This window comes from Grampus griseus (genome assembly GCF_964374135.1).
Source record: "Grampus griseus genome assembly, chromosome: 10".
In the NCBI taxonomy this organism is placed as follows: domain Eukaryota; kingdom Metazoa; phylum Chordata; class Mammalia; order Artiodactyla; family Delphinidae; genus Grampus; species Grampus griseus.
The window spans coordinates 29,846,657-29,871,190 of NC_139004.1; the positions used below are offsets into that span (position 1 = coordinate 29,846,657).

The 24,534-nt window shown below is 34.4% G+C and overlaps 2 protein-coding genes across 4 annotated transcripts in view; one reads left to right on the forward strand and one right to left on the reverse strand.

Moving 5' to 3' along the window:
• The window catches only part of RUNX2 (RUNX family transcription factor 2), a gene marked incomplete at both ends in the record, with an annotated part of 209,389 nt that overhangs the window by 162,645 nt on the left and 22,210 nt on the right, over positions 1-24,534 (reverse strand). The gene's annotated exons all lie outside the window — the stretch shown is intronic.
• Positions 1-24,534, forward strand: part of SUPT3H (SPT3 homolog, SAGA and STAGA complex component) — a gene marked incomplete at its 3' end in the record, with an annotated part of 428,189 nt that overhangs the window by 2,444 nt on the left and 401,211 nt on the right. For all 3 annotated transcript variants that reach the window (XM_082664621.1, XM_082664620.1, XM_082664619.1), the window contains exon 2: positions 7,616-7,716. In XM_082664621.1, the coding sequence (XP_082520747.1) occupies positions 7,616-7,716 (101 nt within the window). The remainder of the gene's footprint in view (positions 1-7,615; positions 7,717-24,534) is intronic.

Below are 24,534 nucleotides of genomic sequence, written 5' to 3' on the forward strand. Positions count from 1 at the left end.
TTCAGGCTTGTTGAAATTTGGAATATATGATTTTAGGAGGATTAAATGTACTGCAACCTGAGAAATGTACTTGCTTTAAAGTAGTGACAACTTTATTGGTTATGTGCTTAAATAACAGACGAGCTATCTGGAATAAGACCAGCAAGTGACCTGTCCATTTAAGCCACAGGTAATTAAAATTTTCTACTTTTCTCCATATAATTGGATAGAAATCTTGGGCACCTTGATTTTTGGTTCTCTCTTGATTTTTGGTGTAGGAATCTGCAAAGAAAGTTAGGCCATGCCAGTTAAATCAGAACATTGAGTATTCTTGTTGAAAATAATACCCGTTTTACTTTATGGTGAGGTTGAATAGTGAAATTAGTTAGAAATCTACTTATTATATTAAAGACTGGTTTTGCTGATGGCTCACCTAAATAGTAAAGAAAAATAATTCAACTTAATGTTTTATTGTATTAATTGAATTTATACTGTAGTGGATAAAATATTTTATTGAGTCAAACACATTTGGTTTGATTCCTTACTGCTGAGGGTTAAATGAAGTAACCCATGTGATGTGTGTTGGGTGCAGCGAAGCACATAAGAATTATGTACTCAGTAAATATTGGCTGCTCTAGCCTTAAGTTTATTGAGTAATGGATCTGGAGAGATATTAATGTTCTGAGATGCATTGTGGATAGGTGCAAAGAGCACTTAAAACTAATTTCAGAATCTAGATGTAGCCCTTTTCTGCCCTAATTCTCTCTGTGTGATTTCAATTAAGGTATTTAACTTTTCTGAGTCTCAATTTCCTCATCAGTAAAACAGAATTAGCACCTAACCTTATCCCACCTCCTCCCAGGATCGCTGGAGGCTTCACATGAGAATTACATAAACTGTTGTGTTGTTTTACAGACATTTAACTATTTAATTGATTTCCTCTCAACCTGTCTACGGACTACCACCAGTAAATCTGCAAAAACTGTTTACACATATTTTAATTTGTGAAACAGCATAGAGTGTAATAGACACTGTTACCTAAGATCATTCTCTTTGACAAATAATACTGTATGCCCCAGTAATGGTGCTATATTGATCTGGTTACAATATATTCCCTGTACAAAACAACACCATACTACTGCTAAGGGAGAACCAACGTTTCCATGGGCACTTGATGTGTTCCAGACTAATGCTCCATCTCATTTATCCAAACGTGTCATTCCCACTTAATAGGTGATACTGATGAGTCTCTTACTTTTCTGGAATGGATCTGTAAGTTTTTCTTGCATTATACTACTGCCTCTGATAGAATCTGACTGATAGTGGATATTGAAGGTTAAATAAGGTTATGAATATTAAAATAACGTGCTAACTGGCTTATAGTATATACTAGTTGCTGAAAAACTGCTGTGTTCATTGAATTCATAGGGCAGTAAATATAAAATATTATATAAATATAAACTATTTAAAAATCTTGAAGTGTACTTTTGCTATTTCAAATGCTATAGCAGTTTTATGACTGAATCCTTTATATTTTACTTTATTCATATTATTTGTTTCTGAATCTTTAAAAGACTATTCCTAATCATAATATTCTTCCCCTGAGAGTATATGTGTTTAATAATAATATTTGTGATATGTTTTCAAGAAGCTATACTTTTGCTTGGATTCTTCATCATCATCGTCATCATCATGAACTGAGTGCGTTCTAGGTACCAGGCACTGTCCTAAGTGCTTTGTATACATTACTTGATGTCACCTATGAGAGGAGTATTTTTAATCTCCTTTTTAAAGATGAGGGAACTGAGGCAGGGAGGTGATGTGACTTGCCCAAGGTCACCTGGTAAGTGTTAGAGCCTGTGTTTGAATTCCAGAGCCCAGCTCTTTACAGCTAAACTGTGAGTCGGCATAGACAGATACTTCACAACAAAGTTCACTATGACAGACACATTGTGGAGGTCTTGTGAGTTAATTATAATCAACTTTTATTTGTGTGTTCCTTGTGGGATAGTAGAAAGAACTCTGGACCAGGAGTCAGGGGACCTCAGTTTTAGTCCCAGCTGTGTCACTAAATAGTGATGTGTCCTTGGGCAGTTCAAGAAACCCCTCTGGACTTCAGTATCCTCACCTGAAAAATGAGGGATTTGGATGAAATTAGTGATTTTCAAACTGTAGTTCTGAACGTCAGATGTCTTTGGTCCCTCCCCCCGCCAATTTCCATAGTTATACTTTGTTATAGTTGTTTATCCGTCTGCCTAAGATTTACTTTTAAGCAAAGAATTCCTGAACTTAACTTTTAAAGTCATCAGTCTCCAAGAAAAGTTAATGACAAGTCCCCTGGCTACTATGTGTACAACTTCTCAGTAATTCCATATTATTTTAGTGTGTTAAAACTATGGCAGTAAAATGGTAGGTGAATTTTTTAAAAGTATGTATGTAGATGGACTGAGTATTTCAGGTTACCTGGGATCAAAGCCTGTTTTTTGTGTTAGATCTGTTACCCTCACCCAGTGTTTTTACTCTTACCTTCTTCATAAATAGGGGGGAGATACATGCCTAAGAGGGTGGTTGTGAAATATGTGAGCCAATACAGGTGAAAGACCCCTTATAAACTCTGAAATGCTTATACAAATTCACTTCTTTTTTACATGCTTCCCGTAAATCTCCCACTCCTTTTTAGTCACATGAACTGTGTTTTTAACCACATGAGATCTTTTATTGAATTGTTTATATTTAATATGGACTTCTCATAAGGTTTAATATTTCTAAAATGTGAATCTAGACTGGAAGAGAATCTTGATGTTTAAGAGAGCTCCTTTTTTGACATCCTTGTCAAATACACTTACTTCTTACTATTAGAAGTATAATTGATTCCAAATTTTTGCATATATCTGGAACGTTAACCATTATCACTCAATTATATAATATTTTATGTAAAAACAACAGTGTTTTCAATATTGGAAAAGTAAGCTTGCCATTTTTTCAGGGTTTGGATGTCACGTATTTTAGGATGATCTGATAGGCATGTTGGCAGTGCACTTTAAGAACCATTTTTGCAAAGAATAAGATTTTTTTTGAAACTCAGTGTTTCTTTGAGAGTACTGGATATGAAAGCACATGGAGTAGAAACCTACATTAATATCAGTGTAAAGAAGAAAAATATAATGATAGAACTTTACATGTCTCTGAGCAGTGTGTCACGGCTTCTATGTCTATAGGTTTAAAAAAATAATCGCTCATGTAGACAACTGAGATAAGGAAACTCAGTTTACAATCCGTCTGTCTAGGGAATTTTCATAATTTACAGGTGTTTTGATGTTTTCAATTCACGTATATTTTTTGAGCACACATTATGTTGCAGCCACTGTCTTCTTTAAAACACTCCTCTGAGACAGGTAGAAACTATTCTTGACGGATGGAGAAACTGAACTTGAGAGATTAGTTGATCATTATTACCAGGTTCTACTATGTTGATTAACTTGAATTGGGGCATATATAAATATATTGGAATTATCATTGTGTTATACCAAAACTAGGTGTAGAAGTTTTAAAATTTTGCAGATTTTAATTTGTTTTTTTATTTTTTGCATTCTCAGTGATTGAATGATCGTTTGGTATTACTTTTGCACAGCAGGAGAAATTTAGATCATGATGTAACTTGAGTTTTTTTTTTTTTTAAACAACAAAACTAAAATGTAGTGTCTTAATAGTGTTGGCTTAACCATAATCGCTTCCTGCCCTTGGAGTTCTATGAAAATGAAAATGTTCTGGTTATAATAGTTTTCTATTAATTTATATTATGTGGGATGCTCAGATTATGAGTGATTGAAATTGAGACTCTGTAGATGTGCAGAATCAGTACATAGGTCTGCTGAATTAATATTTCTCAGGAGTGAAACAATTTAAAATTTCCACTGTCTTTTAGTAAATGGGTAGACTGATGGATTTCACAATCCAGATTTTTGACACTGTTTTGAGGGTGTTGTAACTAGTTGTAACTAGTAATAACGTTTTCAACTCTGAGGTATTTTAAGCTGAAGATGTTTCATGGTATTTCTTCTTTGGTCATTTAGTCACTAAAAATATGAGCTATAGGGCTTCTCTGGTGGCGCAGTGGTTGAGAGTCCGCCTGCCGATGCAGGGGACACAGGTTCGTGCCCCGGTCTGGGAAGATCCCACATGCCGCGGAGCGGCTGGGCCCGTGAGCCATGGCCGCTGAGCCTGCGCGTCCGGAGCCTGTGCTCCGCAACGGGAGAGGCCACAGCAGTGACAGGCCAGCGTACAGCAAAAAAAAAAAAAAAAAAAAAAGAGCTATAAATAGAAATGCAGTAACATGTTCATTACATTTTTGTTTAATTCACATTTGTGATGTATAACTTTACTACAGTTAAAATTTTTTTGTCGTGGTATTTTCTGAGAAAAGGGGTATATCCTTAAATTTCATTATTGTTATTCAACGATGTCAGTTTTTCTACTCTGGAACAGAATTTTACAGGTGTGACATAGTATTGGCTACTGGCTTAATAATCAGGTTTAAATATAAGTATTAATCAGAGATGAACTTATTCCTTGAGTTCACATTTAAACTGTGGCATGTTGAAATAATCTGGGTCTCCATCTGCACATCTGAATTCATTTTGTAAAATATGGCAAACAGCTGCATTTCAATTGAAAGCTAAAACAACTGCAGGACATTAACCCATTGAGAAGATTACAGTAGGTTTTCAGTTCCATGTTAACTGTATTTATTAGAGAAAATTGACTTGAGTGCTTCTGCTTTTAAGCGACATTTTTTTTTTTAAATGTCCGGGAGATAGGAAATAAAGCATTGGAATGATAGGACTTTGATGTGTAAAGAAGTTAATGTCTAAAGAAGTTAATTATCTAAAACATCAAACAAAATGTGTGCACAGGAAATAATTATTTTGAAGATTCTAATGCACTGTCAGCTCATGATGTCAAGAAAAATGTTATTCACCTGTTTGATTTAAGAAGTAAATAACTTGACTGAAAGGATGATCGTGGTTATAATAAACGAGGATTGGGATTTTTTCACTCTTACCAATAAACACTCTTGATACGAAACATTTGCAGTAGGGGCACAACCTAAGAAAGCTGGGGTTTTAGTATGCATTTACCTTCTGAAATGTCTCTTCTTCAGAGAGTGTTAAAGCAAGGTGGCTGGATTTGCAGAATGAAAGAGGGCAATAACTCCAGCAGTGTCTCAGGATAATCCCAAGAATGGCATGCCTTCAAATCTGACATGAGTCAACTTAAATCATAGACTAAGGGTAATACATAATCTTTGAGTTTAACATCTTCTCCAGGATGTCATATCTCTGTCAGTCTTCTCTTGGGACAAGTGAACCATTTTCTAAGGTCACTGGAAAGCCAAGTTCCTTTTTGAACTTGCTTTCCTGTTTTATTATTCCCCAATCTTGGACTGATGATGCGATTTTTTTTTTTAACCTGAGTTCCAAATGGTGTTGCTTCTTTTCCTCTATTATTTGTAGAAAAAAAGTACTTATTCCAAAAAAGCCTTTGTGAACAAATAGGACAAATTTACGCTTAAAAAGACCGATGGTCTTTCATAGCACTAGCTTCTTTATGTGTTTTAGAACTTTGGTTTTCAGGTTCAGTTTGAGTGAAACTTTCTTCCTTCTCTTTCTCTGCGTTTGCAGTCTCTGTCTAGTGGTTTTCGCCTGGCTCCTAGGGACCTTAGGTTAGACCAGGGCTTATATTGGCAGAGAATTGGTCCTGCCACAGAATGATATTGGGACATTCCAGATCTAGCCACCCAGCTAGTGTGCTGCTTGTCTTAGGTCTCTGTCCTTTTGCCTTCTCAAAAGCTTCATATGTGGCCCATCTCAGGCAGTGGTTTGTAGTAGTTAATTTTTTCAGCTTTCATTCATGGGACCCAGCCTTTCCATCTCAGCCATCAGTGAATGACCCTGGTTCAAGTTTCCTTTATCAATTTTAAGCCTCCATTGCCCACAGAAGTGGTCAGTTTAGAGGATGTATTAAGAAGATAAATTTGATAGCAGTGTGGAGAATGAACTGAGCTGCAAAGAGAGAAGCTATAAATAGAGCTCAACAAGAAAGGGAGGAGGTAAAAACATAAAGTAGAATTTATTTGGCTTCTTACAAATTATAGGGTGCAGGAGAAGGAGTCAAAGATGATGACTGATGTTTTAAGCCAGGCTGACTAGTAGCAGTAGTGATGTCAGTGTGAAAACAGAACTTATTTTATAGGGAAACTAATTAATATTTGTTGAATTATATTGAGGTCTTGTAGTGAAAATATTCAAGTTTCTTAAAGTTTGTGATTATGAAATAGGGATAATCAAATTTGTCACATAAAAGCTTTTAGCAGACCAAGAAAGGGAAAATTCTTGAGTTCTTTCTGTTTATAATAGTTAACATTGTATACTGACTGTGTGCTAAGAACTATTCTGAATGCTTTGTTTATGTTAGTTCATTTAATCCTCACAACAACCCTAAGAGTGTGCGATTATCATTCCTGTTTTACAGATGAGGAAACTGAGGCACAGAGATGTTAAGGAACTTGCCCCGAGCCCTAGTAAAGTAGTAGAGCTGGGATTCTAACCTAGGCAGTCTGACTTCTGACTCCTAATTACTTTACTGTACTTAAAGTTCTCAGTACTGCTTTACTTTATTATATATTTTAAATCTGTTTAAATATATTTTAAATCTGTTAATTCTTCTTTAATCAGCAAAGTATTTTTTAAAGAAAATCGTAGTATTACAAAATTTATATAAACATGAAATAATAACTAACATTTATTGAGCACTTACTGTGTCCTTGAGGTAAAAGCGTGAGGCTTTTTATCTACTTCTGTTACCTTAATGTTATTTTCACTAATTCTTGTTTGTGGGACTGCCACATGTAATAAATAAAATGGCGTATATTAGGATTAACATCTAGTTTTCCCATTATGCGCCAGCTTAATTTTATTGGGACAAAAGTCACATTTTATTTTTTATTTTTTTAAAAGTCACATTTTAAATTGATGAGTAATTTAACCATAAGATTATAAAATATCACAGTGCTTACTTCTGATCTACTGATTGGCTTTATTTGTATTATTTGTATTTTAGGCTATGGTTCAAATGGGAATTAGATTATGTTTTGGGTTTCTAATTCTGTATCTTACAGCTGTGCAGCTCTTTCTTTAAATGAAATCTTACTTGGAGCCCCAATATATGAAATAGAAAAATCAGAGTTCTTGTGTTCTGGATGGGACTGGGCCACTGGGAGCTCAATGAAATATTGCTGGGGAATCTTTGGGCTCCATGGAATGGATTTTGAAAACCACTGAACTTTATTAAAATATTTTAATGAGTATTTTTCTTCCAATACTTATTACAAAATATGTAATGAAAAGTTTATCACCCAAGTGAGTAATTTTTTTACATCATATTTGACTAAGCAGTTTTCTACCTTACAATTTCATTTTAATGAAGAACAAGTATGGACAAATCAGATTTACGTAAAACAAATCAGAATTTTAAAAATTTCTATACTTTTTGAAGTAACTTATAATTGCTTCCGTTTTCCATGCATTTACTTATAGCTAGATACATTTTTGTAAGCTGAGTTCTCTTTTTTATTTAGATGAATAACACTGCAGCCAGCCCAATGTCTACTGCCACTTCAAGTAGTGGAAGAAGTACAGGGAAGTCTGTAAGCTTTGCAGCAGAATTGCAGAGTATGATGTAAGTATGGCTCTGTATCTCAGTTATTACTATTTTAAGTTTATTCATGTTGATAAAAGACAATAGAAATAACGAGATTTATAAAACTTAACTTGGAAATTTGTACTTAAGTAAAAATGAAATAGTCTGATAACATTTTAAATAGCCGTATACGGAAGGGACAAATTGGTTAAAAATGCTACAGTGATACTGTATTCAAAAAGTAAGTATTGGTTCATCTTCATAAAAGAATGAATACTCATGCAGACATTTGTGCTCTGATTATTTGCCCAAATCTGTGTTATGGATTGCTTATTGCTATTTTAGTTTTAGATTTAGAAAATTTTGACATTGATTATATTCTTGGATAGTTGGAAATATTTTCACAGAGTTCTCAGTTTTTCTCAAGTGTCAGTCATAATAATTCTGTGAGCCTAATGTAGTTTTCAGTTTTGATAATATTTGAAATCACTGTGTTTCAGAACTTGAGAAAAAACTTAGGACATTTAAAAAACGCATTTCTTTAGTTTTTGAGAAATTGCATAGTCATTAACATTTCTTTGCTAAAGCTCTTTTCAGCTTGCTTTCTGGCTTCTTTCATTGAGTGAGACTGCATATCTTGATTTGATGAGAGGTAGCATATTTATTAGAAATGTCTGCTGGTGCATATTAGTTTTTCTTTATTATTGGTCCAGGAGACAATTTTCTGCATAAGGGGGACAACACATTAGAGCTCTTCTTTTCCTATGGATATGTTATTCATGACATACCCAGCAATTTTAAAAGAATGTTTCTGTTGAAGGTTTAAATGGTTGTATATTGATAGCCTTCATAGTGGATTAACTCCACTTTGTGATGATTATTGTTCAAAGGAAAAATGAGTTTGAGCATGTATCTAATGGTTGCTTGGTAAACATACTTTAAACAGCATCAGAAACGTTCAGGTCACAGGTTCTCAAACTTTGGCCTCAGGATCCCTTTATACTCTTAATTATTGAAGACCTTAAACAGCGTTTGTTTATGTGAATTGTTTCTATTCATATTTATTGCTTAGAGTTTAAAACTGAGAAAAAAAAAGTATTTACTAATTTATTTGAAAAAATAATAAACCTATGATATGTTAAGTGATATATACCCTATAAAATAATTATATTCTAAAACCAAAAATTGGTAACACATTTTGTTAGCTAAGATGAGACTAATAAAATGTGTCAATTTAGGAGTTGTATGAGGTGAGGCTGTCTGTTAAATTATGGAAAATGTTAAGGGTTTATGCTTGTATACACTTTTGTACGTTTAAATTTTTTAGCTATGGTTTAGTAGCTTTATGTTAAACTTTTATGTTGTACTATGTTGATTATGTTTAAAAATACTAGATATGTTTTAGAATGTTTGTAGTAAAGTGAGGAAATTAATTTTCCTGTAGAGCCAATTCATTGATCTACCTTGTATTTTTAAAAACTTTTAATTTTGAAAATTTCAAACTCGTAAAATTATTGTAATAGTATAATGAACTCCATGCATCCATCATCAGACTAACGCTAATTGTGTTTTGCCAGTCTTTTTTTTTTTTTAATTTATTTACTTTATTTTATTTTATTTTTGGCTGCGCTGGGTCTTCGTTGCTGCGCGCGGGCTTTCTCAAGTTGCGTCGAGCAGGGACTACTCTTCGTAGCAGTGTGTGGGCTTCTCATTGCGGTGGCTTCTCTTGTTGGGAGCACGGGCTCTAGGTGCACAGGCTTCAGTAGTTGTGGTGAGCGGGCTTCAGTAGTTGTGGCCCGTGGGGTCTAGAGCGCAGGCTCAGTAGTTGCGGTGCATGGGCTTAGTTGCTCTGTGGCATGTGGGATCTTCCTGGACCAGGGCTCGAACCTGTGTCCCCTGCATTGGCAGGCGGATTCTTAACCACTGTGCCACCAGGGAAGCCCCTTGCCAGTCTTCTTTAACCTTTCTCTCTGCTCTTCACTTTTTTTTTAATGAAATATTTTAAAGCAAACCCCAGAGATCATCTTTCAAATTTGGTGTTATTTATTAAAATAACGTATTTATTAGTAGGTAAAAAAACATGCTTTATAGCAGAGGTCAGCAAACTGTGGCCATAGACTGGCTGCTTGTTTCTGAAAATAAGATTTTATTGGACCACAGTCACACTCATTATTTATCTGTTATCTATTGCTGCTTTCATGCTACATGGCAGAGTTGAGTTTTTGTGACTGACACCATATTGGCCTGTAAAGCTGAAAATATTTACTATATGGCCCTTTACAGAAAGTTTGATGACCCCTGATCTGTAGAAACAGTTCTCTGTAAGAAGAAAGCTGTATTTCCTTTTGTCATTTATACTTAGGAGAGGTTCTACTTAGCGCATTGGATAGACTGCAGGCCACTTAAGAAAACAGAAAAAAATAAAATAAAAGCTAAATTCAGCACTTTCTTATGAAATACTTTTGCAAACATCTTCCCAACTAATGTGCTTAAGCTAGATTCAGAATGCGAAAATTATTGTTGGCCACAGCTTTGGAAGAAATGTACATTTTCCTTCTATTTCAGACCTCATAGAGAGGCCACTCCTAATAGTTATACATTCATCATTTATAGTCTGAAGTTATTTTTTCTTCTTATGAATTGCTTCATAGAACAGGAAAACAGGGCCAAGATTAGGGGAGTCCTTTTTTTATTTACCAATATTTTCTATTGGCATGAGGTTTTCAGGCTTTTATGTAAAATTAGAATCAATATGCATTTGATCCTTGCTTATGTGATTTTAAATGAGAAAGTGCAGACTTAAGTCTCTGTTAATTTTGTGTTGTAGGAATTTCATTCTGTGGATCTCTACTTTTTTTCTCCTGCATTTTCACAGTTCTTCTAAGCCTGTTTGTGTGGTATATTGCTGTTTTTTAATCCTCTGGCTACTGTCTTCCCTACTCATTCACCACTAATGAGCTGGTTTTTCTTGGCTCCATGCCCGCTAAATAAGTAACAGTATTGTAGTGTCATTTCCAGGGAATGGCTTCACTGAAAGGCATCTAGTTGTCAGGCACAAATGGAATTGTCAGGATCTGCTATTAAATATAGAACTGGCAGCCGGTTTGTTCTCCTATTAGAGCCTCGATGGGACTGACCACATTTTAAGTTTGGGTGACAAATACTACAACTGCAGCATTCTCTAGGAAACGCTTCTACAAATTTTAAACTAAAGGGTTGGTGGTCAGACAGTTGCTGGTGGGTTGCGGATGACAGCATCTTTCCCTTACCTAGTGCATGTAACTGAGCACGTTTGCTACATGCTCCTTATCATAGCTCTTAGAATAACATGTGCTGGAAGGGTCCAGAGGCCTTTCATTTTTAAGTTATTGAACTCAAGTAGCCTGTAAATTAGAAAGTGAAATCTTTTCAATCTACATTGCAGGTATTTTGACAGACTTCTTAAGAATTTAAATTAATTTAAACTCACTTCAAGGAATCTTCACTGGACTTTCTTTTCCCTATTTTACTCATTTATAAATTTCTTTGCCTCGTTATATTGTACTTTTGCAGATTCATAGGCCTGGTGATAATGTCAGGTTTCACTGCTTGGTAGCATTTAGTAATTCTCATGTGACCAAATGTAAAAAAAAAAAAAAAGGATTTTGTTTGTATGCTACTTATATTTTATAAGAATACTTGCAAATGAAAATTTCATCCTTATTTAAAATCCACAGATTGAAAAAAAAATTTCTAAATCAGAGTTTATTATAAACAATAAAATTCACTCTCTTAGTTGTACTATTCTGCAAGTTTTGCATTTTTTTTTAAAAAAATCAACATTATTAAGCCCTTATATAGCAGGACCTAAATGCCTTCAAGATAGTTTAGCAGTAGAGAATGGTTGTGGAGACTAAAAATTGTCATGTAATAGGATGTGAAAAATTCCATGGTAATACAGAGGAGGGAGTGATGAACTTCTGAGTGTAAGCTTCCTAACTTTAGGTCTGTACTTTTGACTGCTTCCCGAACGTCCGTTAAGTATTCTGTTAGCACCTCAAACTTAGTATATCCATAACTGAACTAATAATTTTCTCAGTAAGATTCACTTCTCTTGGGAGTTTTTGAGATAAATAGCAACAACCATTTATTCATTGCTACACTAGAGTAGGACATAGTTGTATATGTGAAATGGTATCATTTGGCTGTTATTTAACATTATGAAGTTATGTGCTGTGAAAGAATGTATTTCCAGTTCTATCCTTACCTTAATCTGACTTTAAAGGGACCTAATATATAAATGAATCAATTAGTAATAGATGTTTATTAAACTGCCGCAGGGTTCCTTCAAACATTGAGTTTCCCTGGTGCATTTAAGGTTTTCAGGAAACTGGAGGAAAGAAATTCTTCATGGTAAAAAGTGCTAACATTAATATATTATAGTTTCGGAGATGCTTTAATAATGCCATTGATAATAGCGAATGCTCTTATGTGTACCAGGCATTCTCCTGAGTACTTCCACATACCATTTCATTTACTCCCCCCACAGCCCTGTGAGGATACTGTTAGTCCCTTTTATAGATGGGGAAACTGAGACCCAGAGGTTCCTAACACCAAAAATTGCCATTACAGCAAATGGTAAAACCTTGATTTGAACCAGGAAGCCTAACTCCGGAGTCCATGCTCTTGACAAATTACGCTAAACTACATTTCAACCAATAAAACTTATTTTGATTGATAAAACTTAGTTTACAAATGAACTTTTACCAACTTATGTATGACTAGTGTGGTGTAATGAGGTAATAATGGGAAAGATGAATAATTGTTCAGTTAATTACTGTTATTTGTGATGAGGTCTAATTTTTATAATAAATATTGGATTAAGTTGCTATTTTCATATTATCATAGCATTTATTTCAATTTCCTATTCCTAACCACCAAATCTTTTTAAGCAAGGCCATATCGGTAACCAAGAGAAAGTATGATTTCATAGAAATTGAATACTAATATACTCCTTATTGGATGCTTATATTTGTGATGGTTCATAATTTTGGATATAAACATAGCCATGTTGTTGAATATTTTAAATGTCTATCCTACTTTTATATTTTGTCACTATTAAATAATTATCTTAATTCCTGACATTTAAATTACATTAAAATATGTGGATAAACTTATCCTTGTACTTTTTGTGAACTGTATCTATTTGGAATGTTTTAAGATATGCACTGGTTTATAAGTATAATAATAATGAAGATTTCCAAATTGTAAAATTGGTCACAGTCTTTCCTGAAAGTGAGAAAATGTGCAAAAGTTAATTGAGAACATAAAAGCACTGTGTAACTGAAGGTTGTTTATACTTTTTTTCCTTTCAGAAATGAAACAAGGTAATGTTTAAGTTGCTAGATCCAACTGAATTAAGTGCTTGCATTGAAAGAATGTATCATTTTATAAATGTGACAAAATATAATTTTGAATTTATATTAAATATCTCTATCAATTGTTTCATGAAAAGAAAATACCTAGGCCTTTTATTTTAGGATATGTAATTACAAGAGGAAAGAACATTTTGTTTAGTCTTAGAAATGAATTCTTGAAATTCAGGGAGAGTCATTTTAATAATTCTGTGTTGAAAATCCTTAGTTATTTGGGGAAAAATAGGTAAAAATTCATGGATTTGTAATTCTAAAATTCTAGTATTGTATAAATGCAAGTTATTACACTGGTCAATGGGAATATCTGTTCTGAACTAGTTTGATGGCAGAACCAGGACCTAACTGATATGTGGTTATTTATTAACTTCACTTATCTTTGATGTTAATATTCATACATTCTTCTGTTTCTGATTGCTTCCCTAGACCCTGCTGAGGGTGTTATGTAGCATATGGTTTTTGTGTAGTATTAACTTTCTTTTTTTTAAAAAAATAAATTTATTTATTTATTTATTTATTTATGTGAAAGAATGTATTCCCAGTTCTATCTATGGCTGCTTTGGGTCTTCGTTGCTCTGCACAGGCTTTCTCTAGTTGTGGTGAATGGGGGCTACTCTTTGCTGCAGTGCGTGGGCTTCTTATTGGGTGGCTTCTCTTGCTGTGGAGCACAGGCTCTAGGCACACGGGCTACAGTAGTTGTGGCACACAGGCTCAGTAGTTGTGGCACACGGGCTTAGTTGCTCTGTAGCATGTGGGATCTTCCCGGACCACGGCTCAAATCCATGTCCCCTGCATTGGCAGGCGGATTCTTAATCACTGCGCCACCAGGGAAGTTCCTAGTATTAACTTTCTAAATCTGAAAACTTCCGAATTGTGAAATACATGTTTCAGATAAGGCATTGTGGACTTGTATCTACCTTATAGGGTTTATATGAAGATGAAGTGAGGTATAGAGTCAAAGCACATAGTATTGTTCCTGGCACATAGTAGACACTGTCCTGTTAGCATTTATCATTGTATTTAAAATAATAATTATAATCATCAACATACTGACTTAGGAAGTTATAAAAATGTTTCAGGTGCAGGGAGAAATGTTTGCAGTTTTATGGGAAGAATTTTTATAATTACAGAGAAAAAATTGATTTGTCTATTACAGCATGCTGCCCGGTAGAACTTTCTATAGTAATGGAAATTTCTATCTCTGTGCTCTTCAGTGTGATAGCCATGAACCACATGTACCTTTTGAATACATTAAATGAGCTAGGTAACTGAGCAACTGAATTTTGCATTTTATTTTAATCAATTTAAATAGCTACATGTAGCAATGGCTACCATATTGGACAACACAGAAGAAATATGGGAAGTACACAGAATACTTCTTTTCTGGTACGCTTACATTTTTATTGAAATTGGGAAAATACATTTTACATGTTACATGATTTTATTCTGTATTTACTCTTAACACTGTCGTCCATTTACTTTTTACTTCTTCCTCTTATTTTGGATTGTCATTGTCTCGCAGTTCTTTAGTGATTGGGGCTGTTAATTTTTGGTTACTTTGGCAGATCAGATTTGATTGGGAGGTTTAAGATTACATTCGTGTTCCATTTTGTAGGCAGTCTGGATAATATTGAAGTGTGTTTCTTAAAAATGTTCTTTTGTGAATTTACTTAATATATTTATACTTAGTCCTTCTGAAAATCCTGTGACTATAGCTCTGGGTATATTGTATTGCACTTGATTATCATGCCAGTTGTGTAACTGAGTATGTACCAGCGTTGTAAGTTTTGGGCACTCGTTTTCATGTAGCTACATTTGCAAAATTTACTGGTAGCTATAAGTTAGCTACCAGTATGTTATGTAGCATTTTGTCAATTCATTGTTTTTAATATGCTGAGATTTTGAAAACTTATTTTTAAATGTATATAGGTCAAAATTAATCTTTGAAAAAGTTACTCGATAAAAATGGATTCTTCAGTACTGAAAATATATCAGAAAGTGGTTAGTAATTTTGGGTAGGAAATTAAAATTCATTATCTATGATTATGTGCTTTCCTCCTTACAATAAATTCTGTTGAAACAGAATGTAAACTCTTAAAATTAAAAAGGTGTGATTTTATAAAAGAATAGTAGATTCTTAATATAGAGGAATGGATCTTTTTGATCTTGACTCTGTTGAGTCAGGATCCATGGCTGTTTTTAAGTTTACAGAGGCACAGTTCTGATTCTCTCTAGATGTGAGACGTGCAGTTTTATATTACCTCCAAAGAAATGGAAATTGACTTATTCTGTGGTGTGTTTTAATATGTCATATGAATATGTGTGTGCATATTTTTAGCATATTTAAAATACATCACAAAAGTATATATTGGTATGAGTATGTCACCTTTTGCAATTTTTTCTTTTTTTTTGACATCTCTGCACAGACATTTAAACAATCTCAAGTAAAACACCATATGCCTTTTAAAAAATACTGTAGTCATTAGGTTTTCTAACTGGCATAACATTTTTTCCCAGGACAGAATAAATAGAGTCACAAACCCCGGTTCTGGGGAAGAGTAGTGAGAAATAATCCTTGAATAACTGTTTTCTTCCTGTTTCTCTGTCTTGAAAGAACCAGGTTATGACCAGTTTTTGAGTGTTACTAACCTTTTGTGGCTTTCTACCTATTCCTAGATTACGTGGGTTGGTAATGTGTATTTAATAGGGATAACAATATACTAGTAATATGTTTCTGCCAGTTGTGGGTTAAACTTTTTGGGCTGGCCTGGCAGTCAATTAATACTTATTTCTACAACAAAAATAACATTCTTTTTGTGTGGAATTACTTCCAAACAGTCGAACTTGGAGTACAACCCATTTCTAAGTCAAATACTGTTTGTATTTTTTAATTTTGCCTCTTCCAACCTAGAATTTGGGATTATCAACATCCTTTATGTCTCTAATCCTTTAGAAGGATGTGAGCAGAGATAACATTTGTTTTAAGTATACAATAAAACTTCACTTATCTGGAATTTGTAATAAAATATAAATATTTTAAAGGATAAATTAAGGACAACAATACCACATATAAGTGAGTGATTAAGATAACATGGTACAGTGGAAAGGATTGTAGATTTGGAGCCAGAAGATTTGGTTCACTTTTGTATTGGTGGATTTCATAATGTTAAGAACAAAATACCAGGCTTCCCTGGTGGCACAGTGGTTAAGAATCTGCCTGCCAATGCAGGGGACCTGGGTTCGAGCCCTGGTCTGGGAAGATCCCACATGCTGCGGAGCAACTAAGCACATGCGCCACAAGTACTGAAGCCCGCACCTAGAGCCCGTGCTCCACAACGAGAGAAGCCACCACAGTGAGAAGCCTGCGCACTGCAACGAAGAGAAGCCCCTGCTCGCCGCAGCTGGAGAAAGCCCGCGTGCAGCAAAGACCCAATGCAGCTAAAAAAAACACAAAAGAACAAAATACCTGTCCCCTCTAAAAAAAAAAAAAAAAAAAAAATCACAAACCATGCAAATTTTATGGGTAGGGGAATTATTATATCAATATTTTTTTCAAAATGAAGTATTTTTTTATATTTTAGAAGCAGTTCATGTTATTTTCTGAAAAGAAATTACAGAAAGATAATAAAGAGCACTTAAAACTCCGCTGAATTAAAGCACTGTTAATGCTTTGCTATTTATCTTTCCACTTCCTTTCTAATGCACATAAAAAATAAATGCCAAGATCCCATATTATAGCTGCTGTTGTGTAACTTGGGTTTTTACTTATTATATAATATCATAGGCCCTTTCCATGTTGATAAATATATGGCATTGTCTTTGTAGCTGCAGTAGTTTGTATTCCATTATGATGTCTTTAAGCAGTCTTGTTAAGTATTGATACATTAGGTTATTTCTGATTTTTCAGTTTTATAGATAAGATTGTAATGAACTTCCTTTACTTACAGGTATAGATCTCTCTTCTCCCTTCCCTTCCCCTTCTCTTTCCTTCCTGCCCTCCTCTCCGCGCCCCCCTTTCTCTTCCTCTGTATCTATATCTTTGAGCATGTGACTGGATATTTCATTAGGAATAATTCCTTTAAGTTTCTTTTTTTAAAAAATATTTATTTATTTATTTTATTTTTGGCTGCGTTGGGTCTTAGTCCTGGCACGTGGGATCTTTGTTGCGGCATGTGGGATCCTCCGCAGCTGCTCGCGGGCTTAGTTGCCCCTCTGGATTTTGGATCTTAGTTCCCCGACCAGGGATCGAACCCAAGTCCCCTGCCTGGGAAGGCGGAGTTTTAACCACTGGACCACCAGGGAAGTCCCTCCTTTAAGGTTTTTGGTGACCTTCCATAAAGGCTTTAATGGATTATAATCCTACCAATAGTGTATGTATGCCTTGCTAATATTGAGTAATGTGACATGTATATGATATGTATTATTTATATATAAATAAATTTATATATAATCTTTTAATTCATAGATATTTAAAATATGTATTATCATGAAAGAATTGTTTTAATTTAGTTTTTAATTGGTAGTAATTTAAGAATTGTTATACAGTAAGAAGTTTTCCTATTCCTGTTGCCTGATTTCTTCCCTTTAAGTAACAACTTTTATTCTTCCTTGGGTATTCTTGCTGACTTTCATTATCCACATTATAAGCACATAATGAATATACACTTATTTTTTCCTTTTTACACATGGAGTGCCATTCTGTAGACATTCTTTTATGTTTGGTGTAAAAAAATAATGCACCAGGAGATCTCTGCATAGCAACATGTGAGGGAGGGGGAGGGAAGGAGGAAGGGAGGGAGGATGTATTTAAAGTTTTTCTAGCATTTTTTGGGGGGGTTCACTCTTTTTTTATGTTTTTTAATATTGGTAAAAGTCACATAATATAAAACATACTATTTTAAGCATATTTAACTGTATAGTTCAGTGGCACTAAGTACATCCACATTGTTGTGCAGCACTCACCATCATCCATCTCCCAAATTTTTCACCTTCCTAAACTGAAACTTTGTCCCCTTTAAACACTAGCTCCCCATTCCCCCCACGTCCCCCATCCCTGGCCCCTGGCATCTACCAGTGTACTTTCTGACTCTATGAATTTGACTATTCTAAGTACCTTGTATAAGTGAAATCAAACAGTATTTCTCTACACCCAAGAATATGAGTGACTAGTTTTTTAAAGACTTTATCAGGAATAGATATTTTATCAAGTGCCATTTTAGCATCAACTTTTTCTAGCGTTTTGTAGATGAGTTACTGTTTGATGAACTCTGGAGCCTAAATAAAGAAGGGAGACCTTTATTTTTCAAGGAAACTGAGGCAACTTCTAAATGAGTTACTTAAGTCAGAAGAGGTAATAAGGTTCTCACACAGATAAGCAAAAAGAAGAAAATAAAAGCTATCTGTAATCTTTTACCAAGAGATGCTTATATTTTGGCTGTGTGTGCATGTGAATTACTGAAGTCTAAGAGTCTAAAAGCTTTTTTGATAGTAACTTCCTAATTTTTCCTCCAAGAAAGTTGGATTTGTTACATTTCTATCAATAGTTATGAGAGTACCCCCCTCCACCTCTCTCTGACATTTAAACAGTGGAAATATTGTGCTTTTCTCTAACTATTTTACATTACAGCTTTCCTTTGACTAATGAGTTTGAAAATATTTTGGCCATTTATATTTCTTCATTTGTGGGTGTATGTTCATATTCTTAGCACAATTTTACTGAGTTCTTGTTTTTTTCCCATTGTTTATTAAGGGCTTTTAATATATTAAAGGCACTGAGCCTTTATCGATCATATATGGCAGTCTCCCCACAGTCCCCCATACCCTTCATCATTTGGTTTCCTTAAGGTTTATTTCTTTTTTAATATGTTTGTTTTCATTTTTAACGTAGTTAAATCAGCCTTGTACTTTATTACTTCCACTTTGACAGAAAGTCCTACCCTCAACTTTTGTACAAATCATCATGTACTTCTTATATTTCAGGCTTTTAGTTTCTACAGTTTAATATTTAATCCATTATTTTGTTGTATTGTGCCAGGAAGGGTTCTAAGTTAAAACAATTTTACTTTAAGTTGGTTTGCCAGTGGTCTCACCACCACAAATTATATAAACCTCCCTTTTCTCTCAGAATTGAAATGCTACCTTTATCAGATAATAAATTATTATTTTTGAGTTTTCTGCTTTGTCCACTGAATTGTCTATTCCTTTGCCAGTACTACATTACTTTAGTTATTATAGCTTCTTAATATGTTTTAATATTTGGTATTACAGTTCAGGGTCACCTGCATAACTTTTCTTTTTAAAATATTTCTTGTCTCTTTTCCTATTTTTATTCTTCCAGATGAATTTTAAGGAATCATTTTATCAAGTTCCAAAGCAAATTCTAAGTGCAAATTTTAAGCAGTTTCATTTTTCTTTTCTTTTTATGCTTTCTGCTGTATACTCAAATTTCAGACATTGGTCTATGTGATTCATTTTACTTTTAAAGTTGATTAATAAAATAATTTTACTTTTAGAAAGTTTATTTGAAACAACACTGGATAGAAACTGACTAATGAGTGACTTGGTTAACTAGTGTGTGATTAGAGATGCTGAAGAACTTCTCAGTTTTCTTTAGTATTTGTTTTTCTTGCTTGAATGTAGAATTGTGCTGTGCCTGCAGTATGTAAAAATCAGCCAAACTATCTCCTCAGTTTTTAAATCGTGCAGTTATTGTCTTATTTTTGAATGGAGAGCGTGACTAGTAGCAAAAGACTAGCTTAATTTTTTTATAGGGATGTAAATCTGTATTCTGACTAATAGAATTAAATACAAGGGCATCCATGCCATATATATCATAGAGAATAAACATTCAATATATTTATTTTATAAATACATGAGTTAATCTAAGTGATGAAATGGATCTTATTTTGACCATTTTAATGAAAATATTTCTATAGTAAGTTTATTATAGCACATTTATGACTATGTATAAATGGAATACCAGGTACAGTTTAATCTTTTTTTAACTGAAATTTGATTGTAAATATCAGGTGTTGCAATCTACTTGTACTATAGTGATGCCCTAGGGTACCATAGAGCCATAAAGTGTAGTTTGTTTCTATGATAAATAGTCCTACTTTGCTATGCTCTTTGAATTTATAAATTTTTTTGGTAGAGTTTTATGTTTTCTCTCTCGTTTGCATCTGCTAATTTTGTTGCTGTTCTTGTGCCATGCTCTGGCAGTGTTTCACCTCCCCCACCTTTTGCATGCTGCTTCCAGCCTACTATAGACTAGAAATTAAATTTATTAGATTTGTATCTAAAATAAGAAGTCATACTCTAGGAAAGCCTGATACACTTTCTCTTCTGAGAAAAGTTACTTGATCTTTGGTGCATAAACTTAATATCAATTTTGAGAGTTGAGTTTACTTATTACTTTTGGTTTTTGGCTGTATTTTTAGTAGCTGAAATTGTCAGGTAGCAGGTCAAAGTTTATTTTTAAGTCCTTTGTCTGGGACTGAATCTGTTTTCACAATGAAACCATGTTAAGCATGTTAGGTTTCTGGGTTAGTTCAGTACACACAAATTTTTTTTTTTTACCCACAAAAAATAGTCTGAAGTAATATTTTCAGCTATGCATAATTATCATTCATACCGTTTTGAAGAAGCAGGCAAGGCCACTGGCTGGGGTTGGCAAGGATGGGAGGTAGGGAAGCTTGAGAGTGGTGAAGGTTTGTAATGGCAACAGTGGAGTTAGGGAGAGAAAGCTAATTAGGAATATGCTTAGTGTTACCTAATTTGTCAAGGACTCTGCAAAGCTTATAAAAGGGCTCTAACAGCAAGGTTGTATAATTTTCTATAGCTGTGATCAACTGCTGGGCATAGGACTGGAAAAGAAAGATGATTGGGTTGATTTAGGGATTTGAAGGGCAGATGTAACAGAAGAATATTGAAATTCTAGATGTTTGAGTCTCTGATCACTGAGCCTAGGCTGGTGGGGAGGGATGGAATAGAAAGGTATGAAGGATTTGACCAATTTGTAGATAAATGGGAGAAGGAGAAGGGTTTGGAGGGTTCAGTGAAATATGAAATTAAGTAAAATAGAAGATTAATTAAGAGAACTGGAGGTATAGAAAATACAACAAAATGGAAAACATCAGCTTGGATGTTTCATCTTCCAAGAAGACGTCCTTGGCCTGTCCAGTCTTGTTAATTCCTTTCTGTGTGCCGTGGCACCTTGTAGTATACTCTTATAAAAGTCCTTATTTTACTGTATTCCAGGGATCTATTTACTTGTGTATTTCTGTTCCCCACTGTAAGCTTCATGAGTACAGAGCTTGTTTTAATTTTTCTGTTTTACACTACATGGTACTTGTTAGGTACCTAGTAGGTGTTGAATTTAATAGAATGAATAGGAAGTTGTGTTCAGAATGGGATAGTATAATTTAGGAGGATAATTTCCATGGGAGTTGCTAAAGCTGAAAAGAGGTTAGAACATTTTTATGTCACTCATCACCTATCTATTTTGCTTTCTTTCTTTTTAAAATTTATTTATTTATTTATTTTTGGCTGCATTGGGTCTTCGTTGCTGCGCGCAGACTTTCTCTGCTTGCGGCGAGCAGGGGCTACTCTTTGTTGCGGTGCGCGGGCTTCTCATCGCATTGGCTTCTCCTGTTGTGGAGCACGGGCTCTAGGAGCGCGGGCTGCAGTAGTTGTGGCATACGGGCTCAGTAGTTGTGGCACACGGGCTTAGTTGCTCCGCGACATGTGGGATCTTCCTGGACCAGGGCTCAAACCCGTGTCCCCTGCATTGGCAGGCGGATTTTTAACCACTGCGCCACCAGGGAAATCCTTAACATTCTGTATTTTGAGTGTCTTTGATTTATTTGAAACCTCTACTGCTTCCTTAGAAAACTGTAGCTATATGTCATGGCTGGTTTGTAGAAGGAAGGATGATCTTGTGCAGTCATACAAATCTGAGTGAGTGCCATTAGTTCTCTTTTTTATATTGCTGGGAATTCTATTTGTAAAATTCAGATAAACATATACATCTCTCAGATTTCTTATGTGGATTGAATCAGATTGTGTAAATCATTTATATAGAAAATAGAAAGGTGTTCATTGTAGATCTCTATATAAATGTCTATACCTTTTAATTAGTTTGACTTTACAGGGTTATAGATAGAATTGAACCTCAGCATATTTTTGTAGGACCACCTATCTGCCTTTATTCAGAAACAGAGGAATCCGGGTAGTATCAGTTACTTTGACTGAATAGAAAATCTGAGAGTCTTTTTATTAACTCCCGAGGAAACTGAAGAACAGTGAGATGAGGTGATTTGCCCTAGAATGTGTTTTGGGTTAGTTTTGGGTTCAAGGGCTATATACCTGGTTTTCTGAATATCAGCCCAGTTTACTTTCGCAGAGCCTGTCTGCTATAAATTAGTGTTAATTTGACTATTCCTCACTTGTTCCTCATTTTTAAACCGCCAGCACTGGCTCAGTTCTTTGTTTTACTTTTACATTTGAGATGACACTACGGTATTGGACCCACTTTAAAGTAACGAATGAAGTATATATTTGAAGTGTTTATGTTAACTTAGAGCATAACTTCTTTACGTGCCTTAATTCCTGTGATTATCTATTATAATCTGCTCTGAAAGTATAAAGACTTCATTCATTTAGACGCTACTGGGATGTCTGAATTTCCTGATTAGAACCTGCCATTCGGTTGACAAAAAGAGTTTATCCTTAAATTTTTTGTTGCTTTCATGTTTCATAAGCTTCCTTTAAAAGACACAGTGACCTAATTATGACCACATTTCAGCAGCCAGACATTATTTTTACAAATTATTCTTTGGTTTGAAGTTAGTTTCTTTTTGTTTTTCCCTCTCATTTCAACTCCCAACATTTAGTCTAAAGAGGTGCCACCCAGTGTAGCCAGTATGTGAACTATTTCTCATTGTCTTTTATGAGATAAGTAGCTTGAGCCGGATTGTAAAAGTCCTCTGCTTCCTTCGTTGAGATAGTTTTCCTGTGTTACAAGAGGAATTAAATGATGTGCACAGTGATGCACATTCTGGTGCAAACTCTTTAACTCATTGTGGACTTGTAATAGACAGTCTGAGACTGTCACTTGTAGGCAGACCACATTTGACATAAAGGATTATTAAATGCTAGTGCTTTTCATTTATTCATTCAACAAATGCCTGTTGAGTGCCTACTGTTTGCTAGGCAATATACCAGTGAATAAAACAACAACCCCCCCCCAGATCTCATGAAGTTTACATTCTAGTTCTGTTAGAAATACCATTATTATTTCTCTTTTCTCAGAAGTTCTGTTGTTTTTGTATTAAAGCTGTATTTTTGCAGTTTACAGTCTTATGCATTTGAAGCTGTGACTTAAGTCTGTATATGTTTACATATAGTGGTAATACTACTATAAAAAATTAAATTTTAAAAATTTAATCAGCTTAATTTTTTAGTGGATTCTTCTGAGCTTTCTAGGTAGAGAATTGTATTGTCCACAAATAATGCTTTTCTTTTAAGTCAGAACTTACAGAACATTAATAACTAGGAGTGAGGATAATGGATCTTTTTATTCCTGATTTTAATGGAAATGTTTTTCGTATTCACTAGTAAGCATGATGTTGACTTTTGGTTTACAGTGGTTTAAATCACTTTGAGGAAGTAGTTTTATATTTCTGGATTTAAAAAAGAAAATGAAGGGGAGTTGAGTTTTATCAAATGCCAAAAAGGATATCTTTGAGATGATTGCTTTTTCACACTTGACCTACTGATGTGTTATATTATGTTAATAAGTTTCCTATCATTAAGCCACGTTTGCAATCTTGTTGTGGAAGTTTACTATCATTTATTAATGAGTTATATCTCTGAAATAGAGATTAATCTAGAACGCTTTTATATCTCTAAAGATTAATCTAGAAGCCACTTGAATCTTTGACTTAATTGTGTATATCTTTACATGTAGTGGTAACACTTTTAATTACATTTTTGGCTTAGATCATTTTCTCTTTCCTGTGACTTACAAAACCTTTGAAAACAGTGTTTGTATTTTTTGTCACCTTCTAGCTTTACTCGAAGTTAGTGGTTCTGAAGCAAGGACCTTTTTAGGAGATGTAGAGGGAGTTAATTTATAATAAAAGAAAACAGACATCATGAATTGACTACACAGCATATCTGGATAGAACAGTGTATTAAACAGTCATTCTTTGGTTGTCTGTCTTATGTTTCTGACACATGTCCTATTTCTGATTTTAGAGTATTTTAGAGATTATACTCCAATATTAGAAGTTTAATGATGAACTATAAAGCCTGGCAAATTGATGAAAACCGATGAAACAGCCTATTGCTTACAAAGACTAAATCCACTAATGTGATGGTTCTCAAACTTCAATGTGCATTAGAATCACCCCAGAGCCTTGCTAAACCCTAAGACTGCTGGACT